Source organism: Pseudophryne corroboree, chromosome 4 (assembly GCF_028390025.1).
Source record: "Pseudophryne corroboree isolate aPseCor3 chromosome 4, aPseCor3.hap2, whole genome shotgun sequence".
NCBI classification, from domain to species: Eukaryota; Metazoa; Chordata; class Amphibia; order Anura; family Myobatrachidae; genus Pseudophryne; species Pseudophryne corroboree.
Genome location: NC_086447.1, coordinates 933,283,550 through 933,306,684, shown reverse-complemented (window position 1 = coordinate 933,306,684; position 23,135 = coordinate 933,283,550). Strand labels below are relative to the sequence as shown.

At 51.3% G+C, this 23,135-nt stretch overlaps 1 protein-coding gene across 1 annotated transcript in view; it reads right to left on the bottom strand.

Annotated features, from left to right (window-relative positions):
- KCTD3 (potassium channel tetramerization domain containing 3) overlaps positions 1-23,030 on the bottom strand; it is a 134,578-nt gene extending 111,548 nt beyond the window's left edge. Inside the window, exons 1-3 of the mRNA XM_063919098.1 lie at positions 22,711-23,030; positions 17,345-17,398; positions 16,771-16,816 (exon numbers count right to left, since the gene is read on the bottom strand). Of these exons, the coding sequence (XP_063775168.1) occupies positions 16,771-16,816; positions 17,345-17,398; positions 22,711-22,781 (171 nt within the window). The 5' untranslated portion in view covers positions 22,782-23,030. The remainder of the gene's footprint in view (positions 1-16,770; positions 16,817-17,344; positions 17,399-22,710) is intronic.
- Between the last annotated feature and the right edge of the window lie 105 nt (positions 23,031-23,135).

The following is a 23,135-nucleotide window of genomic DNA, read 5'->3' as shown; positions in this document are numbered from 1 at the left end:
GGGGCAGACTAGATGGGCCAAGTGGTTCTTATCTGCCGACAAATTCTATGTTTCTATGTTAAGATCGAGCTGGAAGGGTCTTGCATGAAACCTTCCGTATTGAAGCGCCTTGTAAGGGGCCACCATTTCCCCCAGAAGGCGAATGCACAGATGCACCGACACCCGGGTTGGATTCAGGACATCCCGGACTATCGACTGGATTACCAATGCCTTTTCCAACGGAAGGAACACCTTTTGTGACTCAGTGTCCAGTATCATTCCCAGGAATGGTAGCATCCGTGTTGGCTCTAGGTGAGATTTCGGAAGGTTCAGAATCCATCCGTGATCCTGGAGGAGTTTGGTTGAGAGAGTAATGCTGTCCAGCAACCTTTGCCTGGACGGCGCTTTTATCAGGAGATCGTCCGGGTAAGGAATTATGTTCACTCCCGGCTTGCGGAGTAGAAACATCATCTCTGCCATCACCTTGGCGAACACCCTCGGTGCCGTGGAGAGACCAAATGACAGGGCCTGGAACTGGTAGTGACAGTCCTGCAGTGCAAACCTGAGATAAGCCTGATGAGGCGGCCAGATCGGAATACGAAGGTACGCATCCTTGATATCCAGAGACACTAGGGATTCCCCCTCCTCCAGACCTGAGATCACTGCTCTCAGAGACTCCATCTTGAATTTGAACACTCGTAAATGCGGGTTCAAAGACTTGAGGTTCAGAATTGGTCTTACCGAACCGTCCGGCTTCGGTACTACGAACAAGTTGGAATAGTACCCCTTTCCAATCTGTGAGGTGGGAGCTTTTGGAACCCCAGTCTGTAGCCCTGGGAAATAAGATATATGACGCAGGGATCCTGTCACGAATTTGACCAGATCTGACTGAAGAATCGTTGTCGGGCTCCCATCCGTCATGCTGAAGTCTTTGAGGAAGCAGAGCCTGAGCTCTGTTCCTGAGCACCTGCTGTTGCTGGTTTGCGTGGTTTACCTCTTGCGCCGCTGGAGGACGTAGAAGCAGCTCTGGATTTTCCCTTGAACTTGGCCGTCCGAAAGGACTGTAAACTTAGAAGCTGAATAAGTCTTCTTGGTAGGGGGGGCTGCGGAAGGAAGATATGTAGACTTACCCGCAGTAGCTGTGGAGATCAATTTGTCTAATTCATCTCCAAACAAGGCCTCTCCTGTGAATGGTAGGCCTACCACGCCTTTCCTGGAGTCCGAGTCAGCAGTCCACTGGCATAGCCATAAGCCCCTGCGTGCTGACACTGCCATAGCGGTGGTGCGTGCGTCAAGCACGCCTATTTCCTTTATGGCTTCCACCATAAAGTTTGCAGTGTCCTGTATATGCTGCAGGAGTAAAACAACATCCCCCCTAGATAAGGAATCTAACCCCTCAATTAGGTTACCTGACCATTTAGCAATGGCTTTAGTGATCCACGCACATGCAATAGTGGGTCTCTGGGCCACCCCAGCAGCCGTGTACAATGATTTAGTGTAGTCTCAATTCTACGATCAGCCGCGTCTTTCAGGGAGGCTGCACCAGGGACAGGCAATACAGTTTTACGTGACAGCCTAGAGTCTGATGCGTCCACTATCGGTGGATTTTCCCATTTTTTCCTATCCTCCAGAGGAAAAGGAAAAAATGAGCGCAACCTTTTAGGGATCTGAAACTTCTTATCAGAATACCCTGTTCTTCAAACAGGGTATTCAATTCCTTTGACACAAGAAAAGTGACTGAGGATTTTTTATATTAAAATAAGATTCCTCACACTCCTCTGACACCTTATCAGGAATATGCAGAACATCTCTGATAGCCTCTATAAGAGCCTCTATTCCCTGTGACAGAGCTGCACCCCCCCCCCCCCCTGCCTCTGAGTCCACCTCCTCCTCCTCCTCCATGTCTGACCTGTCAGCATCAGAGTCAGACTGCAGGATATGAGCCAGAGATCGCTTTTGCAGACAAATGGGAGGGGACGGAGACGCTGTTTTGGGGATTAAGTCTCTGTTCGTAAACTCATCCACAGTCTGTTTTAAGTATTGTGTCTCTTTCTCATTGCAGGACAATTATGTAGAAAGAGTTGTGATTATTCCCTTAAGAGAATGAACCCATTCCGGTTCAGCCCCGCTAGTCTGTGAACCCTGAGTACCCAGTAGTGAGCCCCCTGGTGAAGAGGAACACTCAGCGGTACAAGAAACACACTCTTTGCCTGACATAATGTAAATGTGACAGCACACACACACACACACACAGACACACACACACACAGGAAAGGTTAAGCACAATTAACCCACAAAGAGCCCTTCAGGGAGACACAGTTGTCTGGAGCCAGCCCCCACTGCGCCCTTACCGCTAATGCCAAGCTTAGCCGGGTCGCAGACTAAGTACCATGATAGGGGACTTAGTACACCAATAATTGCTCCCCCCGCTGAGGTAATCTGGAGTCTCTCTGGAGGAACTGCGGGTCCCTGTCCTGTCAGTGTCTGTGTCCACTGCAGAGGGAAAATGGCGCTGGTGAGCTGCTGGATCCTCTCATAGCGAAGCCCCGCCCCTTCAATGGCGCACGGTCTTCCCGCTTTTTTTATACTGGCTGGAGAATCTGGTGCTTAAAATGGAGAAAAACGTTTTAAGGCTGTGGTGCCAGTGTGGGTACTGTGTACAGTGTACTGAGACGCAGCTGTGTACCGAGTCCGGAGATGCATTCCACCCCGTGTAGAAGCCGTGCGTCTACGTATCCTCATGCCGCCATAATGGCCGGCGACCCACTAACCGGGACGGCGGCTAAGTACTCACCACTCTTCATTCTTCTGGCTCTGTTAGGGGTGGCGGCGTGCTGCGAGAATGTACGCTCGCCGTGGTGGGGTTTGTGAATAGTTCCCTCAGGAGCTCAGTGTCCTGTCAGCGGGGAACGGGACCATTAACCCTTCAAGAGGTTGGGCCATCCCCCCCCTAAGTCCCACAAAGCAGACAGGCTGGTGCCATCCAGTCCTGCCTGAAAATAATAAATATATAAAATAAATGCAGAAAACTCTTCAGGAGCTTACATAAGCGTGACCTGCTCCTACGGGCACATTTTCTAAACTGAGTCTGGTAGGAGGGGCATAGAGGGAGGAGCAACCCACACTGTCAAATTCTTAAAGTGCCCATGGCTCCTAGTGGACCCGTCTATACCCCATGGTGCTAAATGGACCCCAGTATCCTCTAGGACGTAAGAGAAAAAAATAAAAAAAAATCTGTGAAGTAGTTCTAGTTGGGTTGATCCTGCTTAGACTATTACACCCGTCACGGAACACAGTACTGCAAGTGTTAACCCCAAATAACTAGATCTTATAATGATGACACACTGAAGGCATAAACCGGCAGCCGCTGCTTTCTACGCAGTTACCTTATACAGTCCGACACAATGCGGCTCATCTAGTTGTGCGTACATCTATATACATATCTCCAACACGGCACCTGCATACACACAAGCCTGCAGCCTCCTGCGTAGTGATGACGTGCGTCTCTTACACCTGGAGAAATGGGGCGAGCACCCGTAGGCAAAGATAAGGGGCGCGTGCACGAAGTAAACGCATCTAAAGCTGGGTACACACTGGGTTAGCGAATGCCCATCAACTGAGATTGCCCATATTCACTGCAGCGATGTTAATGAAGGTTGAAGGAAGCTAGCGGTATCGCTGGGATTGACATGCAGCACATCAAACCTAGCGACTGTCGCAAGGGTTCGCGGGAGCGCGCAATCCTGCATACACACTGAGCGATGTAAGCGATATGACGTTCCAAAACGGCACTTTGGAACGACATTGCTCCAGTGTGCATTCCCAAATTAATGTTTCCATTTGTATTACCGCTGGAAGGAAGATCCCCGTGCATTCAAATCCATCCTACACTACATGGACATGTGACACTTCCTTGTATTGTTACTGGCTAATACAACGCACGTTTATTGCTAACGCCATAAGCCGTAGTACTGTGGGGTATCGGTAAGTACCCCTGACTTATGGCTGGGGAAATAGCTGCCGTTTGACCAACCTAACACGTACAAGTAAATATGCTGCTTCTTCTCGCTGCACGTTTTTGGAGCACAAGCATCCACCTATAACTGAGCCCCTATGGAAAGCATACTGCTCACTTACTGCAAAAAAAACCCTGAAATAACCTACATCTGCCACAGCCCAGCACCAAAGCTACACAAACCCGCAACTCTTCCATCCACCACTAGAGGGAGCAGCTGCTGCTGTTACACACAAGCGCACCAGTGTTGTTTTAAATCGTAAGAATACACATATTTATTACAAGTTACTTATAAATCGACAGCATATTCCGTTGCGCTTTATAATTGTGAACACACTGTACTAGAAGAAGAATAACAGACAGAGGTACGGGGGCCCTGCTCGCAGGCTTACACTGTATAAATAGCATGCCACCACTGCACACTGTAGGTTTATTCTGAACGCACTGTCCCATGTCCTGTAGAATTACCATGAGCTATGCATCTGATCACACATTACCCGCTGTGTAAACACCAACACAGATGAATCTGCTCACACTGGTAATATTAGGAAAAAGAGGACTGCACAGCCAGGTCCCAGGAACTATGGCTTCATTGCGCATTTGGCCACTGGCAGATTTTGCATTTTCTGTCCATCTCCAATTACATAAAAGCAGAAGAGCCGCCGTCCCAGCGCTATTCACACAGTGTAAATTGTGTCAAATGTAAATTTTTAGATCAGAGGGGATCACAAAGATTGTGCCGGAACACGGAACCCTGCAACGACGCTACTGAGAAATCAGGATCTGCTGATATTCTCAGGACATTCATTAAACCGCACACTCTATAGTGGGCGCTGCTAACTCACTCGCAGCTGGAGTGCAGCGTTTCACAAGCAGTGAAACATAAGTGGATTGTCTGTGCACTATCTTTGACGGAATGGCGAGCGTTGAACGCCACCAAACTAACTGCATCCCTATGTACAAATTTAGGGCGGCCAATAAATGTTTTCCATTGTTACACATCCTCCTATGGAACACGACAATATTGGCAGGAGTTTGGCATATCCGTTGAATCCATTTTGAGAAAATAAGAATTTACTCACCGGTAATTCTATTTCTCGTTGTCCGTAGTGGATGCTGGGACCCCGTAAGGACCATGGGGAATAGCGGCTCCGCAGGAGACTGGGCACAACTAAAAGAAAGCTTTAGACTATTGGTGTGCACTGGCTCCTCCCACTATGACCCTCCTCCAGACTTCAGTTAGGATACTGTGCCCGGAAGAGCTGACACAATAAGGAAGGATTTTGAATCCCGGGTAAGACTCATACCAGCCACACCAATCACACCGTATAACTCGTGATACAATACCCAGTTAACAGTATGATAACAACTGAGCCTCTCAACAGATGGCTCAACAATAACCCTTTAGTTAGGCAATAACTATATACAAGTATTGCAGACAATCCGCACTTGGGATGGGCGCCCAGCATCCACTACGGACTACGAGAAATAGAATTACCGGCGAGTAAATTCTTATTTTCTCTAACGTCCTAAGTGGATGCTGGGACTCCGTAAGGACCATGGGGATTATACCAAAGCTCCCAAACGGGCGGGAGAGTGCGGATGACTCTGCAGCACCGAATGGGCAAACTCTAGGTACTCCTCAGCCAGGGTGTCAAACTTGTAGAATTTAGCAAACGTGTTTGACCCCGACCAAGTAGCTGCTCGGCAAAGTTGTAGAGCCGAGACCCCTCGGGCAGCCGCCCAAGAAGAGCCCACCTTCCTCGTGGAATGGGCTTTTACTGATTTAGGATGCGGCAGTCCAGCCGCAGAATGTGCAAGCTGAATCGTACTACAGATCCAGCGAGCAATAGTCTGCTTTGAAGCAGGTGCACCCAACTTGTTGGGCGCATACAGGATAAATAGCGAGTCAGTCTTTCTGACTCCAGCTGTCCTGGAAACATAGATTTTCAGGGCCCTGACTACGTCCAACAACTTGGAAGCCTCCAAGTCTGTAGTAGCCGCAGGCACCACGATAGGTTGGTTCAGATTTAAAGCTGATACCACCTTAGGAAGAAACTGGGGACGAGTCCTCAATTCTGCCCTATCCATATGGAAAATCAGATAAGGGCTTTTACATGACAAAACCGCCAATTCTGATACACGCCTGGCCGAAGCCAAGGCCAACAACATGACCACTTTCCACGTGAGATACTTCAATTCCACGGTTTTAAGTGGCTCAAACCAATGTGACTTTAGGAAATCCAACACGTTGAGATCCCAAGGTGCCACTGGAGGCACAAAAGGGGGCTGAATATGCAGCACTCCCTTAACAAAAGTCTGAACTTCAGGTAGTGAAGCCTGTTCTCTCTGGAAGAAAATCGATAGAGCCGAAATCTGGACCTTAATGGAACCCAATTTTAGGCCCATAGTCACCCCTGACTGTAGGAAGTGCAGGAAACGGCCCAGCTGAAATTCCTCCGTTGGGGCCTTCCTGGCCTCACACCACGCAACATATTTTCGCCATATGCGGTGATAATGATTTCGGTTACTTCTTTCCTAGCTTTAATCAGCGTAGGAATGACTTCCTCCGGAATGCCCTTTTCCTTCAGGATCCGGTGTTCAACCGCCATGCCGTCAAACGCAGCCGCGGTAAGTCTTGAAACAGACAGGGCCCCTGCAGCAGCAGGTCCTGTCTGAGCGGCAGAGGCCATGGGTCCTCTGACATCATTTCTTGAAGTTCCGGGTACCAAGCTCTTCTTGGCCAATCCGGAACAATGAGTATAGTTCTTACTCCTCTTCTCCTTATTATCCTCAGTACCTTTGGTATGAGAGGAAGAGGAGGGAACACATAAACCGACCGGTACACCCACGGTGTCACTAGAGCGTCCACAGCTATCGCCTGCGGGTCTCTTGACCTGGCGCAATATCTTTCTAGCTTTTTGTTTAGGCGGGACGCCATCATGTCCACCTGTGGCCTTTCCCAACGGTTTACAATCAGTTGGAAGACTTCTGGATGAAGTCCCCACTCTCCCGGGTGGAGGTCGTGCCTGCTGAGGAAGTCTGCTTCCCAGTTGTCCACTCCCGGAATGAACACTGCTGACAGTGCTAACACGTGATTTTCCGCCCATCAGAGAATCCTTGTGGCTTCTGCCATCGCCGTCCTGCTTCTCGTGCCGCCCTGTCGGTTTACATGGGCGACCGCCGTGATGTTGTCTGACTGGATCAGTACCGGCTGGTTTTGAAGCAGGGGTTTTGCCTGACTTAGGGCATTGTAAATGGCCCTCAGCTCCAGAATATTTATGTGCAGGGAAGTCTCCTGACTTGACCATAGTCCTTGGAAGTTTCTTCCCTGTGTGACTGCCCCCCAGCCTCGAAGGCTGGCATCCGTTGTCACCAGGATCCAGTCCTGTATGCCGAATCTGCGGCCCTCTTGAAGATGAGCACTCTGCAGCCACCACAGCAGAGACACCCTGGTCCTTGGAGACAGGGTTATCAGCCGATGCATCTGAAGATGCGATCCGGACCACTTGTCCAACAGGTCCCACTGAAAGGTTCTTGCATGGAACCTGCCGAATGGAATTGCTTCGTAGGAAGCTACCATCTTTCCCAGGATCCGCGTGCAGTGATGCACCGACACCTGTTTTGGTTTTAGGAGGCCTCTGACTAGAGATGACAGCTCCTTGGCCTTCTCCTCCGGGAGAAACACTTTTTTCTGTCCTGTGTCCAGAACCATCCCCAGGAACAGTAGACGTGTCGTAGGTACCAGCTGTGACTTTGGAATATTTAGAATCCAGCCGTGCTGTTGTAGCACCTCCCGAGATAGTGCTACCCCGACCAACAGCTGCTCCCTGGACCTCGCCTTTATCAGGAGATCGTCCAAGTACGGGATAATTAAAACTCCCTTCTTTCGAAGGAGTATCATCATTTCGGCCATTACCTTGGTAAAGACCCTCGGAGCCGTGGATAGACCGAACGGCAACGTCTGGAATTGGTAATGACAATCCTGTACCACAAATCTGAGGTACTCCTGGTGAGGATGGTAAATGGGGACATGCAGGTAAGCAACCTTGATGTCCAGTGATACCATGTAATCCCCCTCGTCCAGGCTTGCAATAACCGCCCTGAGCGATTCCATCTTGAACTTGAATTTTTTTATATATGTGTTCAAGGATTTCAAATTTAAAATGGGTCTCACCGAACCGTCCGGTTTCGGTACCACAAACATTGTGGAATAGTAACCCCGTCCTTGTTGAAGTTAGGGGCACCTTTACTATCACCTGTTGTGAATACAGCTTGTGAATTGCCTGTAACACTGCCTCCCTGCCTGAGGGAGTGGTTGGTAAGGCAGATTTGAGGAAACGGCGGGGGGGGGGGGGGGAGACGTCTCAAATTCCAGCTTGTACCCCTGAGATACCACTTGAAGGATCCAGGGATCCACCCGTGAGCAAGCCCACTGATTGCTGAAATACTTGAGACGGGCCCCCACCGGACCTGGCTCCGCCTGTGGAGCCCCAGCGTCATGCTGTGGACTTAGAGGAAGCGGGGGAGGACTTTTGCTCCTGGGAACTGGCTGTATGCTGCAGCTTTTTCCCTCTACCTCTGCCTCTGGGCAGAAAGGACGCGCCCCTAACCGCTTGCCCCTATTGGGCCGAAAGGACTGTACCTGATAATACGGTGCTTTCTTTGGCTGTGAGGGAACATGGGGTAAAAATGTAGACTTCCCAGCTGTTGCTGTGGAAACGAGGTCCGAGAGACCATCCCCGAACAACTCCTCAACCTTATAAGGCAGAACTTCCATGTGCCTTTTAGAATCTGCATCTCCTGTCCACTGCCGAGTCCATAACCCTCTCCTGGCAGAAATGGACATTGCACTTATTTTAGATGCCAGCCGGCAAATATCCCTCTGTGCATCCCTCATGTATAAAAGTGCGTCTTTAATATGCTCTACGGTTAGCAATATAGTGTCCCTGTCTAGGGTATCAATATTTTCCGACAGGGAATCTGACCACGCAGCTGCAGCACTGCACATCCATGCTGAAGCAATAGCTAGTCTCAGTATAACACCTGTGTGTGTATATATAGACTTCAGGATAGCCTCCTGCTTTCTATCAGCAGATTCCTTCAGGGCGGCCGTATCCGGAGACGGTAGTGCCACCTTCTTTGACAAGCGTGTGAGCGCTTTATCCACCCTAGTGGATGTTTCCCAACGTGACCTATCCTCTGGCGGGAAAGGGTACGCCATTAGTAACCTCTTAGAAATTACCAGTTTCTTATCAGGGGAAGCCCACGCTTCTTCACACACTTCATTTAACTCTTCAGATGGAGGAAAAGCTACTGGTAGTTTTTTCTCTCCAAACATAATACCCTTTTTTGTGGTACCGGGGGTAACATCAGAAATGTGCAACACATTTTTCATTGCCTCAATCATGTAACGTGTGGCCCTACTGGAAGTTACATTAGTCTCATCGTCGTCGACACTGGAGTCCGTATCCGTGTCGACATCTGTGTCTGCCATCTGAGGTAGCGGGCGTTTTAGAGCCCCTGGTGGCTTTTGAGACGCCTGGGCAGGCACAGGCTGAGAAGCCGGCTGTCCCACATTTGGTATGTCGTCAAACCTTTTATGCAAGGAGTCGACACTGTCGCGTAATTCCTTCCACAGCACCATCCACTCAGGTGTCGACCCCGCAGGGGGTGACATCACATTTATCGGCATCTGCTCCGCCTCCACATAAGCCTCCTCATCAACCATGTCGACACAGCCGTACCGACACACTGCATACACACAGGGAATGCTCTGACAGAGGACAGGACCCCACAAAGCCCTTTGGGGAGACAGAGAGAGAGTATGCCAGCACACACCAGAGCGCTATATAACACAGGGATCTCACTATAAATGAGTGTTTTTCCCTTATAGCTGCTTATATAATATATACTGCGCCTAAATTTAGTGCCCCCCCTCTCTTTTTTACCCTTCTGTAGCTTGTACACTGCAGGGGAGAGCCAGGGAGCGTCCTTCCAGCGGAGCTGTGAGGGAAAAATGGCGCCAGTGTGCTGAGGGAGATGGCCCCGCCCCTTTTCCGGCTGACTTCTCCCGCTTTTTCTGGAATTCTGGCAGGGGTATTTTTACACCTATATAGCCTTCCTGACTATATATGGTGTAGATTTGCCAACCAAGGTGTCTTATATTTCCCTCAGGGCGCCCCCAGCGCCCTGCACCCATCAGTGACCGGAGTGTGAGGTGTGCATGAGGAACAATGGCGCACAGCTGCAGTGCTGTGCGCTACCTTGTTGAAGACTGAAGTCTTCTGCCGCCGATTTTCCGGAACACTTCTTGCTTCTGGCTCTGTAAGGGGCCCGGCGGCGCGGCTCCGGGAACGAACACCAAGGTCAGGTCCTGCGGTCGATCCCTCTGGAGCTAATGGTGTCCAGTAGCCTAAGAAGCCCAAACTACCACCTGTTAGGTAGGTTCGCTTCTTCTCCCCTTAGTCCCTCGCTGCAGTGAGTCTGTTGCCAGCAGATCTCACTGTAAAATAAAAAACCTAAATATACTTTCTTTCTAGGAGCTCAGGAGAGCCCCTAGTGTGCATCCAGCTCAGCCGGGCACAAGAATCTAACTGAAGTCTGGAGGAGGGTCATAGTGGGAGGAGCCAGTGCACACCAGTAGTCTAAAGCTTTCTTTTAGTTGTGCCCAGTCTCCTGCGGAGCCGCTATTCCCCATGGTCCTTACGGAGTCCCAGCATCCACTTAGGACGTTAGAGAAACACGTGTGTACCTCAGGGGGTTGTTTGCCCCAAGAAGAGGCAAATCACTGTTCTAGGTGTATGTTATAAACTTCTTACGAAACGTTCCACGAAGCCATATAACGTAATAACAATCCAATTAGTAATCTGCATATTTTCTCATACAATAGCGGAAAAAATAAGAATTTACTTACCGATAATTCTATTTCTCGTAGTCCGTAGTGGATGCTGGGACTTCCGTAAGGACCATGGGGAATAGCGGCTCCGCAGGAGACTGGGCACAAAAAGTAAAAGCTTTAGACTAGCTGGTGTGCACTGGCTCCTCCCCCTATGACCCTCCTCCAAGCCTCAGTTAGGATACTGTGCCCGGACGAGCGTACATAATAAGGAAGGATTTTGAATCCCGGGTAAGACTCATACCAGCCACACCAATCACACTGTACAACCTGTGATCTGAACCCAGTTAACAGTATGATAAACGTAGGAGCCTCTGAAAAGATGGCTCACAACAATAAACAACCCGATTTTTTTGTAACAATAACTATATTCAAGTATTGCAGACAATCCGCACTTGGGATGGGCGCCCAGCATCCACTACGGACTACGAGAAATAGAATTATCGGTAAGTAAATTCTTATTTTCTCTGACGTCCTAGTGGATGCTGGGACTTCCGTAAGGACCATGGGGATTATACCAAAGCTCCCAAACGGGCGGGAGAGTGCAGATGACTCTGCAGCACCGAATGAGAGAACTCCAGGTCCTCCTCAGCCAGGGTATCGAATTTGTAAAATTTTGCAAACGTGTTTGCCCCTGACCAAGTAGCTGCTCGGCAAAGTTGTAAGGCCGAGACCCCTCGGGCAGCCGCCCAAGATGAGCCCACTTTTCTTGTGGAATGGGCTTTAACAGATTTTGGCTGTGGCAGTCCTGCCACAGAATGTGCAAGTTGAATTGTACTACAAATCCAACGAGCAATCGTCTGCTTAGAAGCAGGAGCACCCAGCTTGTTGGGTGCATACAGGATAAACAGCGAGTCAGATTTTCTGACTCCAGCCGTCCTGGAAACATATATTTTCAGGGCCCTGACTACGTCCAACAACTTGGAGTCCTCCAAGTCCCTAGTAGCCGCAGGCACCACAATAGGTTGGTTCATGTGAAACGCTGAAACCACCTTAGGGAGAAATTGAGGACGAGTCCTCAATTCTGCCCTGTCTGAATGAAAAATTAGGTAAGGGCTTTTATATGACAAAGCCGCCATTTCTGAGACACGCCTGGCTGACGCCAGAGCTAACAGCATGACCACCTTCCATGTGAGATATTTTAATTCCACAGTGGTGAGTGGTTCAAACCAATGTGATTTTAGGAACCCTAAAACTACATTGAGATCCCAAGGTGCCACTGGTGGCACAAAAGGAGGTTGTATATGCAGTACCCCCTTGACAAACGTCTGAACTTCAGGCAATGAAGCCAGTTCTTTCTGGAAGAAGATCGACAGGGCCGAAATTTGAACCTTAATGGATCCTAATTTTAGGCCCATAGACAGTCCTGCTTGCAGGAAATGCAGGAAACGACCCAGTTGAAATTCCTCTGTGGGGGCCTTCTTAGCCTCACACCAGGAAACATATTTTCGCCAAATGCGGTGATAATGTTTCGCAGTTACATCCTTCCTGGATTTGATCAGGGTAGGGATGACTTCATCTGGAATGCCTTTTTCCATCAGGATCCGGCGTTCAACCGCCATGCCGTCAAACGCAGCCGCGGTTAGTCTTGGAACAGACAAGGTCCCTGCTGGAGCAGGTCCTTTCTTAGAGGTAGAGGCCACGGGTCCTCCGTGAGCATCTCTTGCAGTTCCGGGTACCAAGTTCTTCTTGGCCAATCCGGAGCCACGAGTATAGTCTTCACTCCTCTCCTTCTTATGATTCTCAGTACTTTTGGAATGAGAGGCAGAGGAGGGAACACATACACCGACTGGTACACCCACGGTGTTACCAGAGCGTCCACCGCTATTGCCTGAGGGTCCCTTGACCTGGCGCAATATCTGTCCAGTTTTTTGTTGAGACGGGACGCCATCATGTCCACCTTTGGTTTTTCCCAACGGTTTACAATCACTTGAAAGACTTCTGGGTGAAGTCCCCACTCCCCCGGGTGGAGGTCGTGTCTGCTGAGGAAGTCTGCTTCCCAGTTGTCCACTCCCGGAATGAACACTGCTGACAGTGCCACCACATGATTTTCCGCCCAGCGAAGAATCCTTGCAGCTTCTGCCATTGCCCTCCTGCTTCTTGTGCCGCCCTGTCTGTTGACGTGGGCGACTGCCGTGATGTTGTCCGATTGGATCAATACCGACTGACCCTGAAGCAGAGGCCTTGCTTGACTTAGGGCATTGTAAATGGCCCTTACTTCCAGGATATTTATGTGAAGAGACGTTTCCATGCTTGACCACAAGCCCTGGAAATTTCTTCCCTGTGTGACTGCTCCCCAGCCTCTCAGGCTGGCATCGGTGGTCACCAGCATCCAATCCTGAATGCCGAATCTGCGGCCCTCTAGAAGATGAGCACTCTGTAACCACCACAGGAGAGACACCCTTGTCCTTGGAGATAGGGTTATCCGCTGATGCATCTGAAGATGCGATCCGGACCATTTGTCCAGCAGATCCCACTGAAAAGTTCTTGCATGGAATCTTCCGAATGGAATCGCTTCGTAAGAAGCCACCATTTTTCCCAGGACTCTCGTGCATTGATGCACTGACACTTGGCCTGGTTTTAGGAGTTTCCTGACTAGCTCGGATAACTCCCTGGCCTTCTCCTCCGGGAGAAACACCTTTTTCTGGACTGTGTCCAGAATCATCCCCAGGAACAGTAGACGTGTTGTTGGAATCAGCTGTGATTTTGGGATATTTAGGATCCACCCGTGCTGACGCAGCACTACCTGAGATAGTGCTACTCCGATCTCTAACTGTTCCCTGGACCTTGCCCTTATCAGGAGATTGTCCAAGTAAGGGATAATTAAGACGCCTTTTCTTCGAAGAAGAATCATCATTTCGGCCATTACCTTGGTAAAGACCCGTGGTGCCGTGGACAATTCAAACGGCAGCGTCTGAAACTGATAATGACAGTTTTGTACCACAAACCTGAGGTACCCTTGGTGAGAAGGGTAGATTGGGACATGGAGATAAGCATCTTTGATGTCCAGAGACACCATATAGTCCCCTTCTTCCAGGTTCGCTATCACTGCTCTGAGTGACTCCATCTTGAATTTGAGCCTTTTTATGTAAGTGTTCAAGGATTTTAGATTTAAAATTGGTCTCACCGAGCCGTCCGGCTTCGGTACCACAAACAGCGTGGAATAATACCCCTTTCCCTGTTGTAGGAGGGGTACCTTGATTATCACCTGCTGGGAATACAGCTTGTGAATAGCTTCCACTACCGCCTCCCTGTCGGAGGGAGACGTTGGTAGAGCAGACTTCAGGAACCGGCGAGGGGGAGACGTCTCAAATTCCAATTTGTACCCCTGTGATACTACCTGCAGGATCCAGGGGTCCACTTGCGAGTGAGCCCACTGCGCGCTGAAATTCTTGAGACGGCCCCCCACCGTGCCTGAGTCCGCTTGTAAGGCCCCAGCGTCATGCTGAAGACTTGGCAGAAGCGGGGGAGGGCTTCTGCTCCTGGGAAGAGGCTGCCTGGTGCAGTCTTTTTCCCCTTCCTCTGCCCCGGGGCAGAAATGAGTGGCCTTTTGCCCGCTTGCCCTTATGGGAACGAAAGGACTGAGTTTGAAAAGCCGGTGTCTTTTTCTGCTGAGAGGTGACCTGGGGTAAAAAGGTGGATTTTCCAGCCGTTGCTGTGGCCACCAGGTCCGATAGACCGACCCCAAATAACTCCTCCCCTTTATACGGCAATACTTCCATATGTCGTTTGGAATCCGCATCACCTGACCACTGTCGCGTCCATAACGCTCTTCTGGCAGAAATGGACATCGCACTCACTCTAGATGCCAGGGTGCAAATATCCCTCTGTGCATCTCGCATATATAGTAATGCATCCTTTAAATGCTCTATAGTTAATAATATACTGTCCCTATCCAGGGTATCAATATTTTCAGTCAGGGAATCCGACCAAGCCACTCCAGCACTGCACATCCAGGCTGAGGCGATTGCTGGTCGCAGTATAACACCAGTATGTGTGTATATACCTTTTAGGATATTTTCCAGCCTTCTATCAGCTGGTTCCTTAAGGGCGGCCGTATCGGGAGACGGTAACGCCACTTGTTTTGATAAGCGTGTGAGCGCCTTATCTACCCTAGGGGGTGTTTCCCAACGCGCCCTAACCTCTGGCGGGAAAGGGTATAGTGCCAATAATTTATTAGAAATCAGCAGTTTTTTATCGGGGGAAAACCACGCTTTATCACACACCTCATTTAATTCATCTGATTCAGGAAAAACTACTGGTAGTTTTTTCACACCCCACATAATACCCTTTTTTGTGGTACTTGTAGTGTCAGAAATATTCAATGCCTCCTTCATTGCCGTGATCATGTAACGTGTGGCCCTACTGGACATTACGTTTGTCTCCTCACCGTCGACACTGGATTCAGTATCCGTGTCTGGGTCTGTGTCGACCATCTGAGGTAACGGGCGTTTTAGCGCCCCCGACGGTGTCTGAGACGCCTGAACAGGCACTAATTGATTTCCCGGCTGTCTCATGTCGTCAACAGTTTTTTGCAAAGTGCTGACACTGTCACGTAATTCTTTAAATACGACCATCCAGTCAGGTGTCGACTCCCTAGGGGGTGACATCACTAACACAGGCAATTGCTCTGCTTCCACATCATTTTCCTCCTCATACATGTCGACACAATCGTACCGACACCCAGCACACACACAGGGAATGCTCTGAAGGAGGACAGGACCCCACGAGCCCTTTGGGGAGACAGAGGGAGAGTTTGCCAGCACACACCAGAGCGCTATATATATATACAGGGATAACCTTATGTAAGTGTTACTCCCTTTATAGCTGCTGTTTTATATTAGCTGCCAATAGTGTCCCCCCTCTCTTGTTTTACCCTGATTCTGTAGCAGGACTGCAGGGGAGAGTCTGGGAGCCTTCCTTCCAGCGGAACTGTGAGGGAAAATGGCGCTTGTGTGCTGAGGAGATAGGCTCCGCCCCCTTCACGGCGGCCTTTTCTCCCGCTTTTTTTAGGAAAACTGGCAGGGGTGAAATGCATCCATATAGCCCAGGAGCTATATGTGATGTATTTCTTTAGCCATATAAGGTTTAAACATGTTTATATTGCATCTCAGGGCGCTCCCCCCCAGCGCCCTGCACCCTCAGTGACCGGAGTGTGAAGTGTGCTGAGAGCAATGGCGCACAGCTGCAGTGCTGTGCGCTACCTTATCTGAAGACAGGAACGTCTTCTGCCGCCGATTTCTCCGGACCTCTTCGCTCTTCTGGCTCTGTAAGGGGGCCGGCGGCGCGGCTCCGGGACCCATCCAGGCTGAACCTGTGATCGTCCCTCTGGAGCTAATGTCCAGTAGCCAAGAAGCCCAATCCACTCTGCACGCAGGTGAGTTCGCTTCTTCTCCCCTTAGTCCCACGATGCAGTGAGTCTGTTGCCAGCAGGACTCACTGAAAATAAAAAAACCTATTTAAACTTTTACTTCTAAGCAGCTCAGGAGAGCCACCTAGCATGCACCCTTCTCGTTCGGGCACAAAAATCTAACTGAGGCTTGGAGGAGGGTCATAGGGGGAGGAGCCAGTGCACACCAGCTAGTCTAAAGCTTTTACTTTTTGTGCCCAGTCTCCTGCGGAGCCGCTATTCCCCATGGTCCTTACGGAAGTCCCAGCATCCACTAGGACGTCAGAGAAACAGGTTGTAATATATTTGGGGGTCTAGTTCACCTTTACATGTTGCATTGATCTGCGCTACAGTGCGGAACGCTTCGTCCTGCCGGCTAACATGCGCTTTGTGTGAGGACCGGACAACGCAGCCTGGGGTCATCCTAGCAGAATTATCCTATTACGGAGACATACAATACTCAGGAGGTAACGGAGAAATATTACTCACTGCTCCAGTTTCATCGCGGAGTGTTGAAATTCTCCCACTTAAGAGGCTGAAAAACAAATGATTTCATTATACGCAAAGAAAGACAATTACGTGGTTTGTTTACAATTAGTCATTTCTGTGAATAGTAGTTCCCCCTACGTACGCTGTGTAATGCTAATTTTCCAGTAATTCTGGCTGCTGATGCACCTACTGTAAGTTACCTAGATAATGGGGGTAGGTTCTAAGACAGTCTTGTCTGTCTAGGACCTAGCAATTAGTATGGCCTGACCCAACACTACCAGTAACTGCAGTGCAGAGACATTTATGCCTACTGAATGACACTGTGAGGCTATTCAATTACCCGTGATATGTGCGGATGTGTCTCACACAGCAGATTTCTGCCGCAGTCTATGGAGGTGCACGCAGCAATGACAGACTGCATTGGGGCGATATAGGCGTCGGCAGATTTTAGGGTTTGCTTTTCCAGGACAAGTTCATTATAATTTCCAAAGAATAGTAAGCTGGAGAGCAATCCTCTAAGGCTGATTAGTGAATGGGGTTTAGCATTGTATGCGGCAGCAATAGCATTACTGACCTAGAGAAAAAGGAGTCTGGAATCCACATGAGCGTTTGTTTGGATGTACTGAACCTGGGGGGAAACAGATAAACGTTACATATACTGTATGCAGGAAACAGGAAGATATATCATTGCAGCATCAAGCAGTAGTATGTGCATCTTATGCGGAGCGGATTCTAAAGCATGGGCGGCCTAACAGCCCACGGGCGGCCAACAGGCGCCACCCTAACAGCCCACGGGCGGCCAACAGGCGCCACCCTAACAGCCCACGGGCAGCCAACAGGCGTCAGCCTAACAGCCCACGGGCGGCCAACAGGCGTCAGCCTAACAGCCCACGGGCGGCCAACAGGCGTCAGCCTAACAGCCCACGGGCGGCCAACAGGCGCCACCCTAACAGCCCACGGACGGCCAACAGGCGCCACCCTAACAGCCCACGGACGGGCAACAGGCGTCAGCCTAACAGCCCACGGACGGGCAACAGGCGCCACCCTAACAGCCCACGGGCGGGCAACAGGCGCCACCCTAACCGCCCACGGGCGGGCAACAGGCGCCACCCTAACAGCTCTCTGAGCCTTCATCCTGACTGACCGACAAGGCAGGTGCGATACTTTGACAGGGTAGGATTACTCAGTGGTCATTGATTGTTAATCAGAGGTGATGAAGGGATTTGTGGTTTACACGTGGGATCTGGGGTAGGTAAGGGATGGGCGGGATAGCGTGGGGAAGAGATTCGTGGTGTACACATGGGATCGGGGGCATGTGAGGGATGGGCGGATAGCGTGGGGAAGGGATTTGTGGTGTACACGTGGGATCTGGGGCAGGTAAGGGATGGGCGGGATAGCGTGGGGAAGAGATTCGTGGTGTACACGTGGGATCTGGGCAGGTAAGGGATGGGCGGGATAACGTGGGGAAGGGATTTGTGGTGTACACGTGGGATCGGGGGCATGTGAGGGATGGGCGGATAGCGAGGGGAAGGGATTTGTGGTGTACACATGGGATCTGGGCAGGTAAGGGATGGGCGGGATAGCGTGGGGAAGGGATTCGTGGTGTACACATGGGATCGGGGGCATGTGAGGGATGGGCGGATAGCGTGGGGAAGGGATTTGTGGTGTACACATGGGATCTGGGCAGGTAAGGGATGGGCGGGATAGCGTGGGGAAGGGATTTGTGGGGTACACGTGGGATATGGGGCAGGTGAGGGATGGGCGGGATAGCGTGGGGAAGGGATTTGTGGGGTACACGTGGGATATGGGGCAGGTGAGGGATGGGCGGGATAGCGTGGGGAAGGGATTTGTGGTGTATACATGGGATCTGGGCAGGTAAGGGATGAGCGGGATAGCATGGGGAAGGGATTTGTGGTGTACACGTGGGATCTGGAGCAGGTAAGGGATGGGCGGGATAGCGTGGGGAAGGGATTTGTGGTGTACACGTGGGATCTGGGGCAGGTGAGGGATGGGCGGATAGCGTGGGTAAGGGATTTGTGCCGTATACATGGGATCTGGGGCAGGTGAGGGATGGGCAGGATAACGTGGGATTTGTGGTGTACACGTGGGATCTGGGGCAGGTGAGGGATGGGCGGATAGCGTGGGTAAGGGATTTGTGCCGTATACATGGGATCTGGGGCAGGTGAGGGATGGGCAGGATAACGTGGGATTTATGGTGTACACGTGGGATCTGGGGCAGGTGAGGGAAGGACAGGATAGCGTGGGGAAGGGATTTGTGGTGTACACATGGGATATGGGGCAGATGAGGGATGGGCGTGATAGCGTGGGGAAGGGATTTATGGTGTACACGTGGGATATGGGGCAGATGAGGGATGGGCGGGATAGCGTGGGGAAGGGATTTATGGTGTACACGTGGGATCTGGGGCAGGTGAGGGATGGGCGGGATAACGTGGGGAAGGGATTTATGGTGTACACGTGGGATCTGGGGCATGTGAGGGATGGGCGGGATAACGTGGGGAAGGGATCTGTGGTGTACACGCGGGATCTGGGGCAGGTGAGGGATGGGTGGGATAACGTGGGGAAGGGATTTGTGGTGTACACGTGGGATCTGGGGCAGGTAAGGGATGGGTGGGATAACGTGGGGAAGGGATTTGTGGGGTACACGTGGGATCTGGGGCTGGTGAAGGATGGGCGGGATAACGTGGGGAAGGGATTTGTGGTGTACACATGAGTTCTGGGGCAGGTGAGGGATGGGCGGGATAACGTGGGGAAGGGATTTGTGGTGTACACGTGGGATCTGGGGCAGGTAAGGGATGGGTGGGATAACGTGGGGAAGGGATTTGTGGGGTACACGTGGGATCTGGGGCAGGTGAGGGATGGGCGGGATAGCGTGGGGAAGGGATTTGTGGTGTACACGTGGGATCTGGGGCAGGTAAGGGATGGGTGGGATAACGTGGGGAAGGGATTTGTGGGGTACACGTGGGATCTGGGGCAGGTGAGGGATGGGCGGGATAGCGTGGGGAAGGGATTTGTGGTGTACACGTGGGATCTGGGGCAGGTATACACTTTTCTCCTCTACTTCCTTAATGCGTATGAGTAGGGACATAGCAAATGCAGTCATTTTTTATTTTATTTTTTTGCCCTGAACCTCAAGTTTTGAAGTGTGCGGGGATGTAGTGACCGGTGGCCAATCAGACCATAAAAATATTCACAGCAGCACAGAGCATTCCAAAGCATACGTGTGCAGCTTTCGTGTGAGGCAGCAGCTATGGGGCAGATTTACTAAGGCGTTCTCACCATCGCTGATCATCGGCCGCTGTGACGGAATAAAAGCTTAGCCACGCTTGTATAACATTTATTTCTATTGCTAATTTATAGCTACTGGCCGAAGCCGCGGATGATCAATGGCTTCCACAACCCCCTGTGAAGAAGCGGACTGACTGTCGTTGGCACGGACTAAAGTACAACCTGACCGACTATCCCAATTAGTGAGGTAGCACATATGCACCGCCGGCCAATCCTACACAGGTACCAGTGGTTTTATAACTAGTCCTGTATATATTAATCAGATATAGCCAGTGTACTATGAAAGAATGAGAAACATGTGAATCATCTGAATTATTTGAAAACATTCCAGAATATTTCCGCACATGATCTCGGATACACCCTTCCAAACACCAGCAATCAAACGTTATGTAAATGGGAACGGCCGATAGAAAACTCGTATGACCTCAAAATCATAAAGGATAATTGTAACGCACACAGCAGCAGTGCCGTATGTCATGTCGCTGAGTAGCATTATACTATGTACCCATACTGTGTGTGCAGTAAGTGGCTACAGACTGGTCGTGCCGCAGTCAGCAGTGCTATACATACTTACAAACACTGTATATCGCCCTTCATAAGACACAACATTGCGTATGACGATTCAGTGTCCTTTGTCCTGCCACCATATAATACGGGGGAGACAGTGTGATATGTTTCATACCTTACAGAGAGATAAAGGGGGTAATTCCGAGTTGATCGCTCGCTAGCTACTTTTTACAGCGCTGCGATCAGATAGTCGCCGCCTATAGGGTTAGTGTATTTCCGCTTTGCAAGTGTGCGAACGCTTGTACAGCCGAGTGGTACAAAAAAGTTTTTTGCAGTTTCTGAGTAGCTCAAAACTTACTCAGCCGCTGCGATCACTTCAGCCTGTCCGGTCCCGGAATTTACGTCAGACACCCGCCCTGCAAACGCTTGGACACGCCTACGTTTTCCCAAACACTCCCAGAAAACGGTCAGTTGACACCCACAAACGCCTTCCTCCTGTCAGTCACCTTGCGTTCGGCTGTGCGAATGGATTCTTCGTTAAATCCATCGCTCATCAACGATCCGCTTTGTACCTTTATGACGTGCCTGCGCATTGCGGTGCATACACAGTAGTGACCCGATTGCTGCGCTGCGAAAAACATCAGCGTGCGATCAGGTCGGAATGACCCCCAAAGTACCAACCAATCGTACCAAAGTACCAACCAATCAGCTCCTACCTGCCATGTTACAGGCTGTGTTTGAAAAATGACAGGAGATGATTGGTTGGTAGTTTATCTCTCTCCAAGATTTGATACATCTCTCCCACAGCATGATACAGGAGGTGACAGCGTCGCACAGGAGACTAATATATGGGAGACAGTGTGACACAGGGGGTGACCGGGTTACACAGGGGGAGACAGTGTGACACAGGGGGTAATAGTGAGGGGGTAACACAGGGGGACAGAGTGTGACAGGGCAGCACAGTGGGAGACAAGGTAACACAGGGGGTGACAGTGAGGGGGGGACAGGGTAACACAGGGGGAGGCAGGGTAGTACAGTGGGAGACAGTACTACGATATGGGAGACCGTGTAGCACAGGGGGTAATAGTGAGGGGGTAACACAGGGGGAGACAGTGTGACACGGGCTGATAGCGAGGGGGTAACACAGGGGGAGACAGTGTGGGGGGACAGGGTAACACAGGGGGAGGCAGGGTAGTACAGTGGGAGACAGTACTACGATATGGGAGACCGTGTAGCACAGGGGGTAATAGTGAGGGGGTAACACAGGGGGAGACAGTGTGACACGGGCTGATAGCGAGGGGGTAACACAGGGGGAGACAGTGTGGGGGGACAGGGTAACACAGGGGGAGGCAGGGTAGTACAGTGGAAGACAGTACTACGATATGGGAGACCGTGTAGCACAGGGGGAGACCGTGTAGCACAGGGGGTAATAGTGAGGGGGTAACACAGGGGGAGACAGTGTGATACGGGCTGATAGCGAGGGGGTAACACAGGGGGAGACAGTGAGACACAGGGGGTGACAGGGCAGCACAGGCGGTGACAGTGAGGGGGAGACAGGGTAGTACAGTTGGGAGACAGTAATATATGGGTGACAGGGTAACACAGTGGGAGACAGTGAGGGGGTGACAGGGTAGCACAGTACTATATGGGAGACAAGGTAGCACAGTGGGAGACAGTGAGGGGGGACAGGGTAACACAGTGGAAGACACAGCAGGGGGTGACAGGGTAGCACAGGGGGAGACAGCAGGGGGAGACAGGGTAGCGCAGGGGGAGACAGGGTAGCACAGTGGGAGACACAGCATGGGGTGACAGGGTAGCACAGGGGGAGACAGGGTAGCACAGGGGGAGACAGGGTAGCACAGGGGGAGACACAGCATGGGGTGACAGGTAGCACAGGGGGAGACAGGGTAGCACAGGGGGAGACACAGCATGGGGTGACAGGGCAGCACAGGGGGAGACAGGGTAGCACAGGGGGAGACACAGCATGGGGTGACAGGGTAGCACAGGGGGAGACAGGGTAGCACAGGGGGAGACACAGCAGGGGGAGACAGGGTAGCACAGGGGAAGACACAGCAGAAGGTGACAGGGTAGAAAATGGGGACCCCTCCCCCGGGGATGATACAGCACCTGGTCCCCCCTACGTTCAGCTGGATGATCTCCCCGGTGCCCGGGCTGAAGCTGCTGCAGTTCCCGGCCATGTCCGCTGCGGCCTCCGGCCTCCTCCCTTCAATCCCCGGGCTGGCGGTCTGGGGAGATCCCGGGATCCGTGTATCAGAGTCCGCTCTCCCGTCCCTGCACACCGGGCAGCCGGGCGGAGCTCCCCCCGGGGCGCAGCATGTCCCGGGCCGCGGAGGGAAGGGGGAGGTGGCCGGGAATCCTCCTGGATCCAGCGCTGGGAGGCGGCGTCACTCCAGGTCGGGCCTCCCCCGTCACTCCAGCTGCTGAGGCCGCTATCACCATGGCAACGCTCCGGGATACACGCCGGCTGCACTCCCCCATTCCCAATACCCACTGCACCCCCCCCCCCCCCCCAATACCCACTACATCCCCTA